At 43.3% G+C, this 18,882-nt stretch overlaps 2 protein-coding genes, 1 long non-coding RNA gene and 1 other non-coding gene across 6 annotated transcripts; 2 read left to right on the forward strand and 2 right to left on the reverse strand.

The window, feature by feature from the left end:
• Window positions 1–97: 97 nt before the first annotated feature.
• LOC136355039 (uncharacterized) lies at window positions 98–9,095 on the reverse strand. Its single transcript, XR_010739080.1, has 2 exons — window positions 8,631–9,095; window positions 98–352 (listed from the first exon to the last, which is right to left on the reverse strand). It is a non-coding gene; the product is annotated as an uncharacterized lncRNA (long non-coding RNA).
• LOC4328643 (phosphatidylinositol/phosphatidylcholine transfer protein SFH2) lies at window positions 3,315–8,477 on the forward strand. Of its 3 annotated transcripts, XM_015769181.3 has the most exons (11): window positions 3,315–3,602; window positions 3,700–3,728; window positions 5,552–5,635; window positions 5,722–5,775; window positions 5,952–6,029; window positions 6,747–6,800; window positions 7,054–7,113; window positions 7,196–7,291; window positions 7,397–7,498; window positions 7,587–7,667; window positions 7,813–8,477. In XM_015769181.3, exons 1-11 carry the CDS (start codon window positions 3,548–3,550, stop codon window positions 8,101–8,103), a joined length of 984 nt encoding a protein of 327 aa, XP_015624667.1. In that variant the 5' UTR covers window positions 3,315–3,547; the 3' UTR covers window positions 8,104–8,477. The 3 variants fall into 3 exon arrangements, with proteins under 3 accessions (XP_015624667.1, XP_015624668.1, XP_066163224.1); XM_015769182.3 differs by lacking the exon at window positions 6,747–6,800; XM_066307127.1 differs by lacking the exon at window positions 3,700–3,728.
• A 454-nt stretch (window positions 9,096–9,549) lies between the features above and the next one.
• On the forward strand, window positions 9,550–9,620 carry TRNAG-CCC (transfer RNA glycine (anticodon CCC)). Its single transcript has one exon. It is a non-coding gene; the product is annotated as a tRNA-Gly (tRNA).
• Window positions 9,621–10,892: 1,272 nt separating this feature from the next.
• Window positions 10,893–13,426, reverse strand: LOC4328645 (glucan endo-1,3-beta-glucosidase 14). The gene is made up of 2 exons (XM_015769183.2): window positions 11,785–13,426; window positions 10,893–11,121 (listed from the first exon to the last, which is right to left on the reverse strand). The coding sequence occupies exons 1-2, from the start codon at window positions 12,970–12,972 to the stop codon at window positions 11,035–11,037; spliced, it is 1,275 nt and encodes a 424-aa protein (XP_015624669.1). The 5' UTR covers window positions 12,973–13,426; the 3' UTR covers window positions 10,893–11,034.
• Window positions 13,427–18,882: the final 5,456 nt, after the last annotated feature.

Consider the following 18,882-nt stretch of genomic DNA (forward strand, 5'->3'; position numbering starts at 1 on the left):
AGAAAAGCACTACGCTTTTGGACTTAACTCCGTTCAGAGATTCTTTTTAGATAATGGAATAAATATCTCAGCCTTTGCTCATCAGAGTTACAGCCAATTATTATAAGAAATCATATAAATAATGAGTGAAGTTCAAATAAAATTAAACACACCCAACAATAAAAAAGACCAAACCAAGAAAATGAGCACACATTTATTTAAATCTATTTGTGAATCTCCATCCATGGTTCGCAAATATTTGCATAACCGTCGTCTCCAGTTTACGGCATGCAACCTTCATAAACTCTCCATCATCTTCACACTTTTGCAGCTTTGCCCAAAACCTAAGCCAATATGTTACCTTAAATATTACCTGCATATATGAGATAGATGTTGATTTGTCAAAAATCATATCATTCCTACTCAACCACAGAGCCCAACAAATGACAGATGCTCCAACGAGTATGAGTTTTACTTATCTTCTTGTCAACCGCAAAAACCAACCATCAAACATATTAGATATGGTACTAGGGAGGTTTAAACCAAAAGAAAATTGTATTGCTCCGTTCAGAGATGGAGCGAACGAAATAAAGATGATGTCACGCGATTGTTTTACTCTATTTTGGATTTAGATCGAAATAAAGACAATGTTACTCATATGGTTTACTCTACTTTGGACCAAATTTAAGATACTGGTATCTAAATTTATACTCCCTCCGTCCTAAGATATAAGAACATTTAACTGTATGGGACGTTCTTAGTACACCGTACATTATACTAAGAAACATCTTATCCAGTGTTAAGTTTTTATATTTTGGGACAAAAGGAGTATGGAAGGATACACGTAAGGTAAAAATAGATTAACCATATCTAAATTCTTTTTTAATGTATTCCTAGCCCCCCCTCCCCTCTTTTTTTTTAATGTATTCCTAGCCCCCCCCCCCCCCTCTTATAGTGTGGCTTTGCTCATATCTCTGTTCCAAAACACATAAACACAGTACACATATCATATATTATGTTTATATATATTTTAGGAAGCGGAGAGTATAGAAATGAAGAGACACAGGACATACAGTTTGACTATTTGTTTTAAAAAGGAAGGTTGTAAGTTTAGTTTAATTTTTTTCCCAAAAGCTGGGTTGTGAGATGTTGCCCGTTCTTAAAAAATAAGTTGGGTTAGAACGATAAAAAAGGGTTGGGATTTTTTTTGTGTGTTGCTTCAGTAGTGGCACCCGCAAATAGGATTTGCACTTTCTTGATTTGATTTTGTGATATAGGTGATGAAAACACATTTTTTAGCTGTCCATTATCAAAGCATGTGTGCATATTACGGTGCCATTGATACATTGGTTACTACCAATACAAAGTCGACTTTTTTTATACCGGGCTAGCCAAAGGAGGTCTACCAAGTTACAACTTTATTGAATCCTAACAAAATCAAGGAGCGAGCTTACTCCAAACTACAACATTGTATTGCTCACTCATGTTAGTAGACATCCTAGCTTCTTTCTAAATAGAAATATCATCCTTATTTTTCAGAAAAAAATGTTTGGATGGTGTGCTTGTCTTGTGATTAAAGATTTTTGCATTGTGGGCCGTTTTGGTTTGAAACAAAAACATGCCCTACCAATTTATTGGCAAATTGAATAGTATGAGTGTTAGTTTGGATTGAGACCAAATATTTGGTAGTGGCCCTATCCTATTTGGTCATATTCTAGAAGTTTCTCCACTATGATATGAGAATTTGGCTTTATATCGGTAACAATTCAAATGTTAACTAAATAATTTTATCCTACTAAAATACTACCAATATTTTGGTAGTGTCAGATTTTGCCTTAGACTTTGGCACTACTCATGAATTGGTAGGGTGAAGAACCAAACAAGCCCTGTATTCCTCCTATAGGTCGACTTGAATTACCTAGAGAATTTGAATTTTAAAAAGTACCATTTTGAATCACATAGGTATTTTATTGACTTTAGACAAATAGAAAACGATGGTGCACTACAGGACGTTAGAGAAGGATGACAATGCAGGGAAGCAAAATGTTATTGGAACAAAGGAGTTCGGTGAAATTAAGAGACAGTCTTCAATTCACTTTTAATGAGTAGCGCAATTTGGTATATACAACTATTTCTTTCCAGCTTTGGATGCTCTTATATGGCATCAACCTCACACATGTTTTTCCCTAAAACTACATACAGCTAAAGTCAACTTTTATGCTTGATGTAATGTTGGTATACAGTGATAGAAACTTGGAAGCAATAGTTAAGGAGTGCAAGCAATAACTTTGGTTTTCTTTTGTCCTCTCACCTCCTATATATCATGGGAGTAGTGTATAGAGTATACTGCGTGCAAAAGTTGTGCCCACTAAAACAACTCTCTTTTTTTTTGTCCCTATTAAGAATTGGTTAGCTAGATAACAAAAGTGAAAACGACTAGATAAGGCATTGACAAAAATACATTCTTTATTAAACATTGGAAACCATCAAATTGCAAGGATTATATGATAATATTGAGCAATGACCACTTATGCCTAAAATAGTTAGTACTAAAATTAAGATATTGTAGATTTCACCAACAAATTTAGCAATATAATTTTTATTTGAACAATCCATATATTAAATAGTTCAAGACATGCTGCCGCCTGCCGGTAGTTGATAGACTTTAACTTGATACTGCACAAAATAAAAGAAAGAGATAATTTTATTTTCGCAAGTGAGGATTTGTCTCATTTTTTTACAACAAATCTCACTTTTGCTACTCATTCATGCTTGAATCAAAAACAAAATCTATACGATAATAAAATGAAATATCATCATTGAAAGAAAACAAAAGTGACATCAGTACCATAACCTACGAAATTGACAGTTTAACACATACACTCGCTCTGTCTCCTATAAAAAACCAACCAACTTCAGGAAATGAATATGGACAAGTAGCTATATATATTTATCCCTAGAAGTTTATTCTTTTTAGGATAGAGGGAGAAGGTAACTACAAATAAACGAATACACTACCTATATACAAGCCTATCCAACTTTTCAAGCGGAGCAAAGATTGAATATAGTTTTAAAAAAACACCAAAAAAGAGAAAAAAAACCTATTTTTTTTGTTATAAAAACACAAGCAAGAAAAATCCCTATTTTCCTCTGTTAAGACAAGCAAGCCTTTTTCTTTAATTATATTCTTCTGTTAAGACAAGCAAGGGAAAAAAATCCTTATTTTTCCTCTGGTTTTGCCCTTTTTAGGAAAAAAAATGCGAGATCTTCCTGATCCCTCCCTCTCTCTCTCTCTCTCTCTCTCATAAAGTAGGCGAAGCTGCAGCTGCAGCGGCATCAGCTGAAGCAGCAGCAGCAGCACAGAAGCAGCTTCCCTTCCTTCCGTATAGTGTAACGTACGCATCACCACCTCGCGGGCTGGAGATGGAGAAGGAGTAGGAGTAGGAGTGACGCCTCCGGATTTCCCACGCCTCGACGAACCCCCACAACCCCGAGATCGATCGGGAGGAGGACGACCACGCCCTTCACCTGCCCCCAAATCTTGCCCCGATCTCCCCCGACCGCGGCAATGGGGGCCGCCTCCGACGACGCCGTCAAGCAGCTCGCCCTCCTCATGGACCAAGGTGGGTGCGTGCGTGTGTGCTTTAGTTTTCGGCTCGAGCTGGCCGGGTTCTTGGGGTGATCTGACGAGGTGGGGGTTGCTTGGATGGATCTTTGCAGTGGAGGCGCCGCTGAGGAGGACGTTTCAGGTACGGATCTGGGGTGCCCTATGTCGGCAGCCTGTGCCAGCTTGGATCTTGGTGATGGTTCTTGTAGATTTTTGTTGTAGTCTGTGTGGTTGGATCATGGTGTGGATTAGCTGATTTTAGCAGAGCTGCGTGATTTGATCTGATTTAGATCGTGAGAGCGAGCTTGTCAGAGTTAGGGTCTTTATATCTGATATAATAGATCATTAGTTTAAAATGGATTTTTTTTTTTTGAAAATTACATTATTGGTCAATGTAGTGATGGACTGCTAGGGAAGTGATGTGATTGGATAATGGTGCTTGATCCATGGACGGAAACAAGGAATGTAGAGTTTGTGTAATGCCAATGAGTAAGCGAGGGAATGCTAGCGTTTGATTTGTCTAGTGTAGTAAGTTTAGGGGCTTTGCGTGTTCAATGAAATTCGCAATGGTTGCATGGGTTGACATTCGTTCATGGCGAGGGAATCGTGCTGTCTCCTGCAACAGAGGAAGTGTCTGAATTATACTGATCTCCAAGTCTATTAAGGAGCTAAGTTGTTTTGGAGTTATTCGACAATCATCATTGAGTATATCATTCGCTGCTACCAGTTCCATAGGAACTTTTCTGAGTGCTGGCGATATTCCTTTCTTGGCTACTAATGTAAACCAGCTATGTAGCCTAAATCTGTTGACACGTGCCAAATACATGGCGTTATCGCTTGTCGGTTTCCTAAATGTTCTCTGAAAGTTAAGAGGCAACATGTTACACGTATGAGGTTATGAGATGTCAACTTGTCCTGGAGTGGAATATACTGGTTAGGGGAGCGCAACTAAGTATGAAAGTTACCGCATCACAACCTGTAAGAAATGCAGAATCAATTCTGTTTGTTGTAGTGGCCAAGGATTGGGAAACATGCAGTAACCAAACAAGTGATGTGGCTGCTCCATTAACTGAAGCTGGACTCTTCCTAACTCCTACGTACATGTTTATTGTTTCAGTTGCATTTCCCTTAGAAGATCAATAGCTGACTCAATGCTTGCTTGATATTTTTACTAAGGGCAAGTACTATAATGTACCATATGTTGCCCCTAAGAGTGCCACATTGGATTGAGTGATGAGGTGGAGGAGAGAAGTGAGGAGAGAGAAGATGAGCCACCCCTAAATCAAGAGGCAACCTCCACACAAATTTCAAAAAGTGTGTGAGAATATTAGACATATTGGTATTTGTGTACTAGAGGTGATACATTGTATGGGTTGCCTTTTAGTTCATGAGTGAATAAAATAAATAAATTTGGAGATGGTAGTCACATCTATCATAGCACTTGCCCTAAGAACTAGTCAACTGGGGTTAAAATGGACGAGAGCCACCCAAAGAACCTGTTATTCCATTGTCCATCCAATCACCCCTTCCAACAATAGTTTCCAGAAAAAGCGATTCAGAATTATTCCTCTCTTTCCTCTATGCAACAATAGTCAATACACTTAGTTTTATTCCTTTCTAGAGTCGTCTGAGAGTTACATAATCTTGAAAAAGATTGTCACTATTTGTGTTCACAAAAATACTTACAACCCTGAAGGGAAGTAAACCAAATACCATAACCAGCATATATTACACTATATAACCTACCTTTGCACCAACAGTCCATACTTGTATGCATGACTAGAACATATACATAATGCAGCCATTTTATGTTCCTTGGGATATAGTATTCGTTGCTGATTCTTGAATTCCTTCACTTGGATGGTTTTTATGCGATATGATTGATTTGCAAATCATCCTTACATGTGACTTGTGAAGTGAATATTGCTTGAATTAAGGAATATCTAAATGTATCTCTTTTCTCAGAATGTGCACCAGGGCTATCCTAAAGAAACATTATTGCGTTTCCTTAAGGCCAGAGAGTGGAACGTATCTAAGGCTCATAAAATGGTAACGAATTTCATATTTATCCATTCTATACTGAGGAGAGATGATCTCTTGAATTTATTGTTGCTTAGCTGGTTATGTATATGCAGCTTGTAGACTCTTTGAATTGGAGGATTCAAAACGAAATCGATACTGTTCTGGAGGTGACTAACTCTTCTAGACTACAATCCTGTCAGAAATTTATGGCTGAGTCGCTTATTGGTCTTCAGTTTCAGTCTCTTGTTACTCATACCTTTCGTCAAGCAAACTTATAGTCATTATGTTGATCTTGCACGTTATTTCATAATTGCTGATCACTGTCTACATTGACCATATACAGAGACCTATAGTCCCAGTAGATTTGTACAGATCAATCCGTGATTCACAACTTGTTGGACTCTCAGGATACACAAAGGAGGTATGGCCACACTCCCAAATGATTGTGTTGAAGTATGTTTCTTGTCCAGCATACATTGATCCTGATGTAACTATTTGTCTACATGTTTTACTCTATATGCATAGAACATGCATGTGTTTGTTTCAGTGGGGTTTGGCAAACAACTTGGTTCGTAGTTTAATCATTTACGGGCGCATTTCGGTTAATTGTAGTACTTTTGTAGACAATAGAAAAGGTAAATACACTGAATGGTCCGTAATCTGATGTCTCAGTGGCAGCAATTTTTGGGTCTGTAAAGCAAGATATGACCTAAGATTATCAGTGTAGAATTCAAACTAGAGTGTGGTGTCTTACAATATGTTCTTGCTTTAAGTTTTGATCATTTCAGCTGACTTCATAGCCTTTTTATTATTAGATACTAGGTAAATTCTCATGTGTTTGATATGTATAAAAATGCATTATACATGTCCCAGCATGGATTTACAATTAGGATAATTTTCTCACTTGCAATTGTGCATTCGGCTTGCCCACTTTTAATGTCCTTTCCGTAGTGCTATTGATTGACACATAAGGACTTCTAGTTCCTGACTTCCTGTAGATATTTTCTATTAACCATGCTTACTATCCGCTCTCTGATGCTCTTTATGCCAAAAATAAATCAAGAATGCTACTCTGGACTCTGGTTACTAAAACGTAAGAAATATGTTACTACATTTTTTTCTTCTATTTCTTTTATAGGGTCTCCCAGTTTTTGCCGTTGGTGTTGGGCAGAGCACATATGACAAAGCTTCGGTAATTATGAGATGATGACTACTATTTATTGAATAGGCTGCAGCCAAAGTCATGAAGCTAGATTTTACTTTTTGTTGTGTACTTAAATGTTAGTTGTGATGGTGATGTAACTTATTGACATAATATTATCACCGATTAGTAACCTAAATCATGGTTAATGATCTCATAAGATCAACTTACAGTTTTGTGGTGCTCTACCCCATTTTACTTAAACCCACTTTGTCCACTAAGAGTAGAAATATTACATTTTCAGGTCCATTACTATGTGCAATCTCATATTCAGATTAATGAGTACCGTGATCGTGTAATTTTGGTGAGTATGAGAATAAAGATTCCAATATATTTATGTTAATGCATAGAAACTTTTCTTATGAAAATATATATCTCCAAATTAGCCCATGTTGACGGAAAAATTTGGGCGGCCTGTTACCACCTGTGTAAAAGTTTTGGACATGACTGGCTTGAAGTTGTCAGCACTGAGCCAAATGAAGGTATGTTTTATGCTATTCTTTCTCAAATTTCATACAATTTTCTCTATTACTTCCGTTGTTTCTGGCAATATAGGGTGACATGATTTTTGTCAATATGGATTACAGATGTTGACTTCAATCTCAACGGTTGATGATTTGAACTACCCTGAAAAAACGGAGACGTACTATGTAGTTAATGTTCCCTATATATTTTCTGCATGTTGGAAGGTATATGATTTATTCTAGCCTAATGCTGTGCTAATAATTTTGTAGTGAAAGCCGAAAGCTCAGACATTTCATTTGATCTTTCTGGTAGGTTGTGAAACCCCTGTTGCAGGAGAGGACAAAAAAGAAGGTTAAAGTTTTGCATGGTTGTGGAAGAGATGAACTTCTGAAGGTAAGTTCAGTAATTCACTGGGCTACTTGTTTCTTTTCACAGATCGTTCATAACAGAGTGAATGTAGTGGCACAGAACAAACGATTCTTCCGTTGATTTTCTTCAATATTAGTATGTTGAATATTTCATTTATTGGCTAACGTAGATTATGGACTATTCATCTCTTCCACATTTCTGCCGCCGGGAGGGCTCTGGCTCATCCAAACATTCATCTACTGACGCTGATGACTGCTACTCACTTGACCATCCTTTCCACAAAGAGCTTTATGGTCACATTGAGGAGCTAGCATCGTGCAAGGAACTCATCAAGATGGGATCATTACATGTCAGCATTCCCGAGCCTGACCCCGATGACGCAAAGATTGTTGAGGTCATCCAAGCTGAATTCCAGAAGATCGGTGAGCAGAATGGATCCGCCAATGGTCACAAGGTTTAGCCAAAACATTGGCCATCTGCAGAACACCTTAACCAGTGCTGGTGACTTCTGAATCTGATGAAGTTGATTACTACTGTCCATGTCAGTAATTTTGTTGACAACCCCCCATTTTCTGGGGGGAATATAGCAGCAGCAGCAGCAGCAAGGTCTTGCATCATTATATTCCCATGATGATGCAAATAAACAGTGGTGCAGCCTTGAGTTGATAGAGGAAGAGATGAACCAGTCACCAGTGTATATGAAATTAGATGGAATTGAAAGCCATAAACATGTTTTTGTTAGTGTAACTTACATATGTTAAAGCTGTTACAAGGAAATCCATGGATGTTGAAAGACTTCTTTAAAAAAAAAAAGCTGTCATAAGCTTGAGCGCATAGTTTTGCACCAGGATGTTGAATGGATCAAATTTTATTTTGTGGATTTTATTACTAAGATGTGAATGGTAACTTTTTCTTTGCATTTAGTAGTAACTACTTGCAACAAAAATGAGTTGGGGAAGTGAGACAGCTGGTAGGGGAGGGTGAGACCTGTGGAGAAGCATATGGCCACAGCTCATGGCAGAGGCCACAGGATGTATGCGCGGCCTGCATCTGGACGAACACCCTGCAGGCGTGCGAATGTTAGCTGGCGACCTGACCTTGACAAGATCTAGGGTGCGCTCCAGTCGCGTCGCGCATGGAGCCGTGGCCCGTGGACAGCGCCGCGCCGCCGCCGCCGCCGCCGGCGGGTTGAGCTTGCCCGAGGAGCGGGCCGACGAACGCGCTCCGGCGCGCGCGCGCCTCTGCCTCCGGCAATGGCATCCGCGTCGCCGGCGGGCGGTGGCTCTCTCAACCTTGTCGCACACACGAACGGCGCCGGCCGCGTGCTCGATCGGCCGCGGCGCCGTGGTAGGGCTGGTGGTGGCGGCGGTTGGCATGAGCGCGGCGCCCGGCTAGCTTTGCGCGCTCGTGAGATGGTTGAGTTGGGAGATCTTCTGTTGCACGATGGCGCGAGCGTACTGGAGTACTCCAATGTAGTACTCCCTCCCACCGTTTTTATATCTAAGTTTGATTAAGTTTATATATAAAAAAAAGTTAGAAACATCTATAACACTAAATTAGTTTTATTTTAAATATAATGTGGGTATGCTTGTTTTGTGTTAAAAATTTTAGTATATCTTTTTACAAACTTAAAAGAATTTAATTAGGAAAATAAAATTCAAAATACTTGTGATATGAAACCAAGAATTGTCGCAACAGTTGCGTACGGTACGGTACAACCAAATTGGCGACCCATTTTTTTTGGCTCAACACAGTATAAGCACTAACCGTCTTCAGTAGTTCCATTCCATGGGGCAAACTAAGTTTAGGATTGATATTAATTTGATCTGCCGTCGAACAGTTACAAAGGTAAGTTGATACTTTTGCTCAACAGATATAATGAAACATTGTCCTTGTAGGCATGTAAGCGCATCTGGTGTAGTGGTATCATAGTACCCTCCCACGGTACTGACCAGGGTTCGATTCCCTGGATGCGCATTAGTTCTACACTCCTTTACTTTTTTTTGTCACACCAATATTTCGTCCAAGATTTCTCTGAAGTAGTACAGGTCATTTTTTTGTTAGTCCAAGATTTTTCTGAAGTAGTCCAACTCATTTCGCCCAAGCTTCCCCTGATTGATCTATATTTAAGTTTGTGCTCAATTCATTCCGCACTTTTTTGTTCATGGATTTGTCGACATTAAAGTTTGTGCAGTACTACCCCCATGATCATACCATTAATTAACATCGGCTACAGGTAGTGTATTCGTAGTGATCAATCATGTTCAGATACCAGTACGTGCTATGACCATTGGACCATAGATTCTTCAAATGATATCATGATATGATCAGACTAAGGTAGAAGATAAAGTGCATAGATATTTTTCTCTTTTCCTTTTCTTATCTTTAGGGGTTGTATTTTTCTCTCGCTATATTTAATAAAAAGGCACAATCTCGTGTTGTTTTCTCTTTAAAAAAAAGGTCATCGTAAATTAAAAACGAGAGGAGAAAAATTATAAAAGGTAGGATACTTTTTCCTGCCATGTCCTTCAGATTTTTCAGATGCCCAGCTTTGCTCAAGGATCAGAAAGTGAAAGATACGCATATCATTTTAGCCCTGTGAAAGAAAGATTGTGACGAAGCAACTGTTTCTTCAACAACATCAGCATCCTATCTGATGCATCATCGCTTTGCATCTGCTTTTTCAGTCTTGTCTTTGCAAAAAGAAACGACGAAAAAAAAAAGAACGGATGGCAAGTCACAGGAATATGCCTGCAGGCTAGTCTCCTGTCAACGTGTTGAAACTTCTTTTATTTATGTGGATCATTGCAATAAGCAAAGCATCACAAATCTCCTTATCTTTGCCCTGTTGTTTCAGGCAGAAGATGATTGGATTTCAATGTCGCACAAGTAATCCTTAACTTCAGAACAGAAGCATGGTGTTTCATTTCATAGCTTGTAGCAATCAGATGCCTTGAGTAATTCAGAAGGCTCTAAATTCAAGTCGTAGTAGTGGAAATTCTAATCTGATAGTTCAAAAAATGAAACTACACAACTAGTAATGTTTCAATTTAGGAGAAGTTTATTTGGTGTAATGTAATTCAAATTCTGGTTTGAAAAAGGGGAAAGTGGCATAGTTATGTACTTAGGTTAAGTTCTGGAGGTTATGCTGATTGCTGAGCTCTGGAGCATGAGAAGAACATATTCAGAAATAAGAACTACATCTAGATAATCGTTTGCTACAAGACTACAAGAGGAACAGAGACTATGTACAGGAAGGGACAACTCTTTTGAATTTCTATGCCACAATTTTCGTGGAATTTGCATCCAAAGAACGAATATTTTTTTTTCACATGGGCATGACGGATCGATTGACAGTTAGTAACTAATTAATCTGGTTGTAATCAGATCACTAACTTAAAACTAGAAAAATGAATGTACATGACAGAAGTGTAGCCGAGTACTGTACAAGCGCCATCCATCCCCTTTCTCGAGCTCTCTGCAATAAAACAGGAACATCAAGAATCAATCTCACCTCAAATTCTCAATCAATCAACCATGGCGAATCAAAGCAAAGACCATCAAAGAAAAGCTCAATCGATCAACCATGCCGAAGCAAAGACTAACATTAAGCTCAACCAATCAATCATGGCAAAGCAAAGACGATCAATAAGGTGAAGCAAAGACTATCGATATGCTCAATCAATCGAGCAAAGGTGATCATGGAGCTCAATCAACCAACCATGGCGAAGCAAAGACTAACAATAATCTCAATCAATCAAGCAAAGACGACCATAAATCTCAATCAACCATGGCGAATCAAAGGAAAGATTATCATAAACCTCAATCAATCAACCATAGCAAAGCAAAAGACTACCATAAGAAAAGCTCAACTGATCAACCATGGCGAAGCAAAGACTACCAAGAAGGTCAACCAATCAACCATGTCCAAATAAAACTAAGAAGTCCAGTCGATCGCGAATCGAAGCAAAGAAGATCAATCAACCATGGCGAATCGAAGCAAAGAGGCAAAGACGATCAAGAAGCTCGATCCATCAACCATGGCAAATCAAAGCAAAGATAATCAAGAAGCTCAATCCATCAACCATGGCGAAACAAAAACAAAGACGACCAACAAGAATAGAACAATAAGTAAGTGTACCTTGAATGAGATAATTGACGACGATGGCAACGACGACGAAGGGACGAGGCCCTTGAACCCCAGATCGATCGAGACGCTGCCGTCGGGCTTGAAGAGGCCGTAATGGCGCTCGGTGGTCGGCCCCGGCTTGAGGTTCTCGTTGAACAGCGCGAAGATGTACGCCTTGGCCACCCTCCCCGGCCTGTACGGCGTCCCCTTGCGCAGGAACAGCCTCTTCCTGAGGTTGAAGTTGTACGCCCTCGCGTTCGCCGGGTCGGCGCCGGCCTCCGTCGCGTCGCCGGCGGACGCCCACCCGGTCTCCGCCACCCTCACCTCCATCTCCGGGTACCCCGCCGCCTCCAGCGCGAAGTAGGCCGCGTCCACCTGCGCCTCGAACATGTTGTCGTAGCGCAGCCTCGTCTTGGCGTCGTAGATGCCGGCGTTGGGCTTGAACAGCGCGTAGTTGACGTCGATGTGCGCCGGGTCGCTCATGTAGGCGAGGAACGGGTAGGCGTTGACGTAGAACGGCGCGCCGGTCTTGGAGAAGAAGTCCAGCAGCGGCTTGAGGTACACCATGAGGTCGTCGCGGAACACGCACGCCGACGGCGGGTAGGAGTTGGCGAACACGGCCTCGGAGTGGGGCGTGGTGAGCTCGATCTTGGTGGCGAGGCCGAGCATCTTGAGCGCGTCGTGGATGTTGACGACGGCGCCGATGAGGGCCTCGGCGAGGCCGGCGTCGGCGCCGCCGAGGACCTCGTTGCCGACGGTGATGCCGACGATGCGGGTGGAGGGGTAGTAGGGCTGGACGTTCTCGTTCAGCCAGTCCATGGCCTTGGCGGGGCTCGCCGCGATGTCCTTCACCTCGCCGTTGGTCACGGCGATCACCAGGTTGAGCCCCGACCCGCGGAACGCGTCGAGGACGGTGTGGTCGGCGTCGTAGATCTTCACGTTCTTGATCCGCGCCATGCGGAGGAGCTTCACCACCTCCGTCGGCGGCGGCAGGTTGTCCGCGATCCTGCCGTAGTTCACCCCGTACGTCCCCACGAACGACGACACCTTCTTCCCGTCGCACCGCGCGGCGAGCAGCCCGAGCACCACCACCACCAACAACAACACCACCCCGCCACGCCGAAGCATCACCGGCGGCGACGGCGGCGGCGGCGGCGAGGACAGCAGGAGGACACGAGCTTTTCTTGCGGTGCGGGGCATGGCGGCGCGGCGGCAAGGGCCATCAGCGAGGCGGCAAGCACCCACGGCTACTTATCCTCCTCCGATCCTCCTCTCGCTGGTGACCTTCCTGGTTGGGGTTGGTTGCCGTGGATGGCCGGAGCAAGCGAGGGATCAAAGTTGCCAAGAACGGAATGGCAATGGCGGAGCAAGCATGGAATCCGATCTCTTGCGTTGCATCCGAGCTCTCGTCTATTCTCTCTCTCTGACACAAACTGTTCGTCCGATTCCTTGTCCCTGCTGCTCTCTCTGTGTCTCCGAGAGAATGTCGGGGGAGAGAGATCTCACGGTGGCGCGCCGGCACGGCAGCGATGGAGCGGTGGCCGGCGAGGTGAGGAAGCTATACTACTAGCTAAAGGGAGGGAAATGGAATGCTGACAAGGCAGGCAGATACTGCAGCAAAGACAAAGTGATGAGTCATGACTATCAACAGTGTAGAAAACTACAAGGATTATTGATCCAACTAAAGGATGGTAGACCATTGCAAATGTGTTTGGCATTGGCTTTTCGAAAACACTTTTATTTATGTGAAAAAAATTCAAATATGTCTTTTCTACATACTTCCTCAATTTCATGTTATAAGACGTTTTGTTATCTCTATTCATCGTCTAGATTCATATGATGCAGACATATATTTGAAGCACATATAGATCCATGCATAAATCTATTCGAAATAGTGTAATATGAAACAAAGCCTATTCGAAACCCAAAAAGTCTTGTAATATGAAATAGAGCCTATTCAAAACCCAAAAGTCTTAGTAACATTAAACAGAGAAAGTAGCTCATTTGAAATGTATGAATTTCACATGGTTTCCGTAGAAAACAATTTCATTTTTGCTAAAAAAAATGTACATAATTCATTGTCTCCAAAGGAGCCTTATGGCCCCATCGTTTGGTTATTCGGGGAATAAACCGAATGGCATATTTACAAACGAAAAATAATGTGCAAATAAAATTTTTATATATTGTTCTTAGCGATCTGAAAGCAATAATTGAAAAATAAACTTCGATGAAAAAACCCCAAAATCAGCTTTAAATTTAAGATTAAAAATTTAAATTTTGGCTGATAATTATAAGCACAGCCGAAAAGATGAGGTTGTTAGTTGTTTACGTCAAAAGTATATTCTAGTCTGTGACATAGTTGCTGATCATAGCTAGACTTAACTGCGAGGGTGTGCCATTAGAATAATAACTCTTGGAACCAATGTTTTTCCTTTCTCTAGGCATTTGAAAGTTTAGCTTTGCAAACCAAATTGTGTACGGGCTAACCTCAAAAGCAACCAACTGGCACTACGTTATCTGAACTCTCACTACGTTGTTTAGTCTTTGCCTAGCTTTAGGATTTAGCTTTACGGTTTTAAACTTTTTTCTATAAGAATTGCCTTGTCCTTTTGGAACCAAATTGATCAGATGTGAGTCACATGCGTTTGGCCAAATTAAAAGCCAATTGTATTTTTCCAGTATGATATGCTAAAGTGGATTCACTCGGTGATCATCATAAAACTGTGTGTAGACACACAAAAAAAGGAGTGGTCTAGGTTCAATTTATGAAAAGAGTGTTTTGGATAGGTCTCTACATCTCTTTAAAGATTCCACTTTCTCTTCTTAAGCAAGGATAATGTTTTGATAGGGAGAGATGGCTGAGAAGTGAGAAGGCAGTGCAAGTTGCTAGAGTGCGACCGTGAACAGTGGTAAAGCCAGCGAGTCTCGTCGGTTAACCTAATAAGTCAGAGCAAAAGCCAAAATTGAAATTTTCGAACTTAATTTTAAAGTTGATTTTAAGATATTTTCAACATAATTTTTGTAATATTGGCTTTTAAGTTGGTACGAATAAATATATGAAAGTTTTGCCTATGGATTAGTTTTTATTTCCTAATAAGTTGTTTTAGCGGGAATATGGGCTGGCCAGTGATGCCATCGAGCCTGTACGACCAAGAGACTTTTCTTGCTACGGACTACTTTAAGTGGTGTTTATTTAGACACTAATTTAGAGTATTAAATATAAACTACTTACAAAACTAATTACATAAATGAAAGCTAATTTGTGAGATAAATTTTTTAAGTCTAATTAATCTATAATTAGATAATGTTTACTGTAGCATCACATAGGCTAATCATGGATTAATTAGGCTCAATAGATTCGTCTCGCGAATTAGTCCAAGATTATGGATGAGTTTTATTAATAGCCTATGTGTAATATTTATAATTAGTGTCCAAACATTCGATGTGATAGAGACGTTTTAGTCCCATCTAAATAAGGTCTTATTCACGCGATTTTCACAATCTATGGTGTAGCATATAGCGGTGGAGCCCAAACGGCTGCATGACTAGCCCGAAAATGGAGTCTAAAACTAACATACGCGTTTTATCTGGCATTCAAATATTCATCAGTATACGTAAAATACCTGAATAATATTTTTAGCAGTGATTTTTTAAAAGCACGTATTTACATGTTCCGTCGTATTTTAGAGTTGAAAACGTCTATTTTGAAACTATAGGATGAAATGTTAATTGCTTTCTTACTAGAAATTTCAATTGGTTACTAAAGAGTATGGACACTGTCTTAGCTAACTAGTAATTTATTTCCATAAAACTACAGGCTATATGGTTGTAAGATACAGAAAATATGAATTGTACACATAATTCAAAGTTCTATGGTTTCATCGCCCTCATTTAACTATCATCTCCCGAAAGCACATTTGATTCTTCCCGAATTTTTCCAGAAATGTGCATGCACAACATGCACAAAATTTAACCTTCTTTTAAGTGCACAAGTGTTAATTGCATAGGTGACTACTTTGATTTTCCATGCAGTGATGCTATGCCCAAATTTTGAACGAGCCCTTCCCTGGCCCACATTTCAGTCAGATCATCAGCAGAAATTGGAAAAAGTACACCGAAGGCCCCTGAACTTATCATCGAGTTAAAAAACATCCTCAAACCGTAAAACCAGATATTCAACGTCCCTTAACTAATTAAAACAGGTTACAATAGGTCCAGGACAGTATTACACCCGGTTTTATCCTTGAGTCAGCGCGGGACCCACGTGGATCCCACGTGTAAGCGTGTCCACCTCAGCTCCTCTCTCTTTCCTCTCTTCTCTCCCTTCCTCATCTCTCTCACTTCTCTGCGCTACTGGAGGCGCGGCGGCGCGCTGTCCGCAACATCCCCGCCGGCGGCGGGTCATCCAAGTTGTCATCGTTGTCGGCCGCCTCGGCCTCCGCCACCGGCAGCATGTTGTCGTCCACCTCGTCAACCGCCACGGGTGGCAGCAGCGCTGCCGCGGTGGCGGCCGCGGCCATGATGCCGCCGCAGGCGCAGCTGTCGTTCAAGCCCTCGTTGCACCACCCACTCGGCGGCGGCGATCACTACAGCACCGGTGCGTCGAGGCTAGGGTTTCCCGGATTGAGCTCGTTGGATCCTGTCGACTACCAGCTCGGCAGCGGCGGGGCTATTGGTGGCTGGTTAAGGACGTTGTCGCTGTGCAAACTTGCCACAGTGAAATGAATGGTTTTGCTTTCTTGGTCAGTAGGAGTGGGCATATTTAGACCGAACCGAAGAACCGACCCGAAAATACCGAGACCGAGACCGAGAAATTCGGTTATCTGTTCGGTCCCAGCCCTCAAAAGACCGAATTTATTTCGGTCATTTCGGTTATTAGGCTCGGTTAACCGAATAACCGAAATGACCGAAATTTTGGCCCAATAGACTTAGGAAGCCCAATAAGCCCACTAAAACAAACCCTAGAAGTGATACTAACCCTACTACTAGTGCAGCCTCCTCCTCCAGCCCCCACCGTGCCACCGCCGCCGCTTCCTCCAGCCTCCACCGCGCCGCCGCCTCCGGCTCCGCCCTCCACCGCGCGGCGGCCGCTGCCGTCCTCCACCGCGCCGCAGCCGACGCCGCCGTCCTCCACCGCGCCGCGGCCGACGCCTCCGCCCTCCACCGCGCGTTCCAAATTTTTTCATTCCAAACTCTCCTAAAAAATTTCGGTCAGACCGAGACCGAGACCGAAAAAACCGAGACCGAATTTGCCAGTCCTGAGTTTTTTTTTGATGAAATTCGGTCCTGAGTTTGCAAAGACCGAACTGACCGAAAAACCGAAGACCGAGACCGAATTTTTCGGTCTAACCGAACACCCACCCCTATTGGTCAGGACCTGTACTCGAGTAATCTCATGGCTCATCTCATTTTACATGGTACTACATCCCGTCGACTACCAGTTCTTGGGCCTCCCGGCAACCTCCAATTCTGGGGCGGTGGCAACGGCGCAGGCGGCGACAATGGAGGCAGCACCACAGGTGGCAGCGGCGCCGGTGTCGCTCCGGGAGGCGGCGACGTCAGCGGCGGCGCGGCTGGGCTGATCTATCCGGATTCAACTCGTCATCGGGGAACATACTGTGACACGATGCATTTGCCAGCGATGGATGATGGATCAATGCTGCAAAAGAGGTAGAACCCTAACGAGCCCTGATCTCTCCTTCTCGCGGGCGCTGAGGCGCTCGCCATCGCATTCTGCCCTGCCTCCCCGTCGACGTCCGCGTTGTTCCCGCCTCGCTGCTGTCCCCGAGTCCATCTTTGGCCGCCACCGGGCTGCCGCGCTGTGCTTCCCCGCTGCCGCCGGCGGCCGCCGTCGTGGGGACACCTTCCTCCTCTCCCATCTCACCCCGCTGACTGGCTAGGCAGAGAAGACAGAGAGAGAGGAGGAACCAAGGAAGCGAGAGAAGAGAGGGAGGATAGAGATGACGTGGTATCCTGACACGTAGGGTCCACGCTGACTCAGCCGCCACATTGAATAAAATCGGACTCAAAACCACAAAAGGATATAAAGTGAACGGTTTTGTAAGTTGAGAAACGCCGGATATCTGATTTTGCGGTTTGAGGACGTTTTTTACTAGATGACAAGTTGAGGAACCTTCGTTGTACTTTTTCCGCAGAAATTCCATTCTTGCTGCCCATGTGAAGGATCCAGTGCATAAGCTGGGCCTCCGCGTCGCCTGGACTAGGCCTCAGCTGGGCCCAGAAAAGAGCCAAAAGGCCCGCATCATTTCGGCTTGGAAAAAGTACACCCAAGGTCCCTCAACTTGTCATCGACATACAAAATCGTCCACGAACCGCAAAAATACCGGACGACCCTTAACTAACAAAACGTTCGCTTTAGGTCCCTCGGTGGTTTTGACCCTGATTTTAGCCTACGTGACGGTTGAGTCAGCGTGGAACCCACGTGGACTCCACATGTCAGCGTGCCACGTCAACTCTCTCTTTTATTGCAGCAGCAACAGCAAGCAGCAGTTAATCTCGCCGGAAGAAAAACCAAAGCCGGAGGCGACGCGGGAGTCGTTGTGCTTCGGCGACAGCTCGGTCGGCATCGCCGCCGCCGCCGCCAGTGACTCTGGGCGCGGCGGTGCTCTGGATCGCAAGCTGCAGGCGGCGACCACGGCGGTGTACGGTGCCTCGCTGCACTTCGGGAAGGAGCTTCTCATCCGGGTCACGTGGACGCAGAACGCTGCCGGAGCCACCGGCCTCGCCGTCGTCGAGGTGCGCCCACCATGTGCTGCACAAGAAGCGCGGGAGCAGGTCCTCGCCACCGCCACTGGCACGGCTGTGGGCGTCCACTGGGACACCGCCGAGGCCACGTACGCGTCGGATTCGTAGTCCCCTGAGCCCATCGGCGAGGCGGCGTCTACTACCTTGCCGTCGTCGCTGACGCCGAGGTCGCGCTGCTCCTCGGCGAGGGGTGGCTTGGCTTCTTCCTGCATGTGCAATGTGTTACTAACAAAACAGTTCAGCTTCTCTAATTCGAGTTGGTGATTTTATTACAGTGTAAATCATGGTGTACATGAAAGATATAAGTATGTCTCCAGCTTGACATTGTATGAACATGGGTACATG

This window comes from Oryza sativa, chromosome 2 (genome assembly GCF_034140825.1).
Source record: "Oryza sativa Japonica Group chromosome 2, ASM3414082v1".
In the NCBI taxonomy this organism is placed as follows: Eukaryota; Viridiplantae; Streptophyta; class Magnoliopsida; order Poales; family Poaceae; genus Oryza; species Oryza sativa.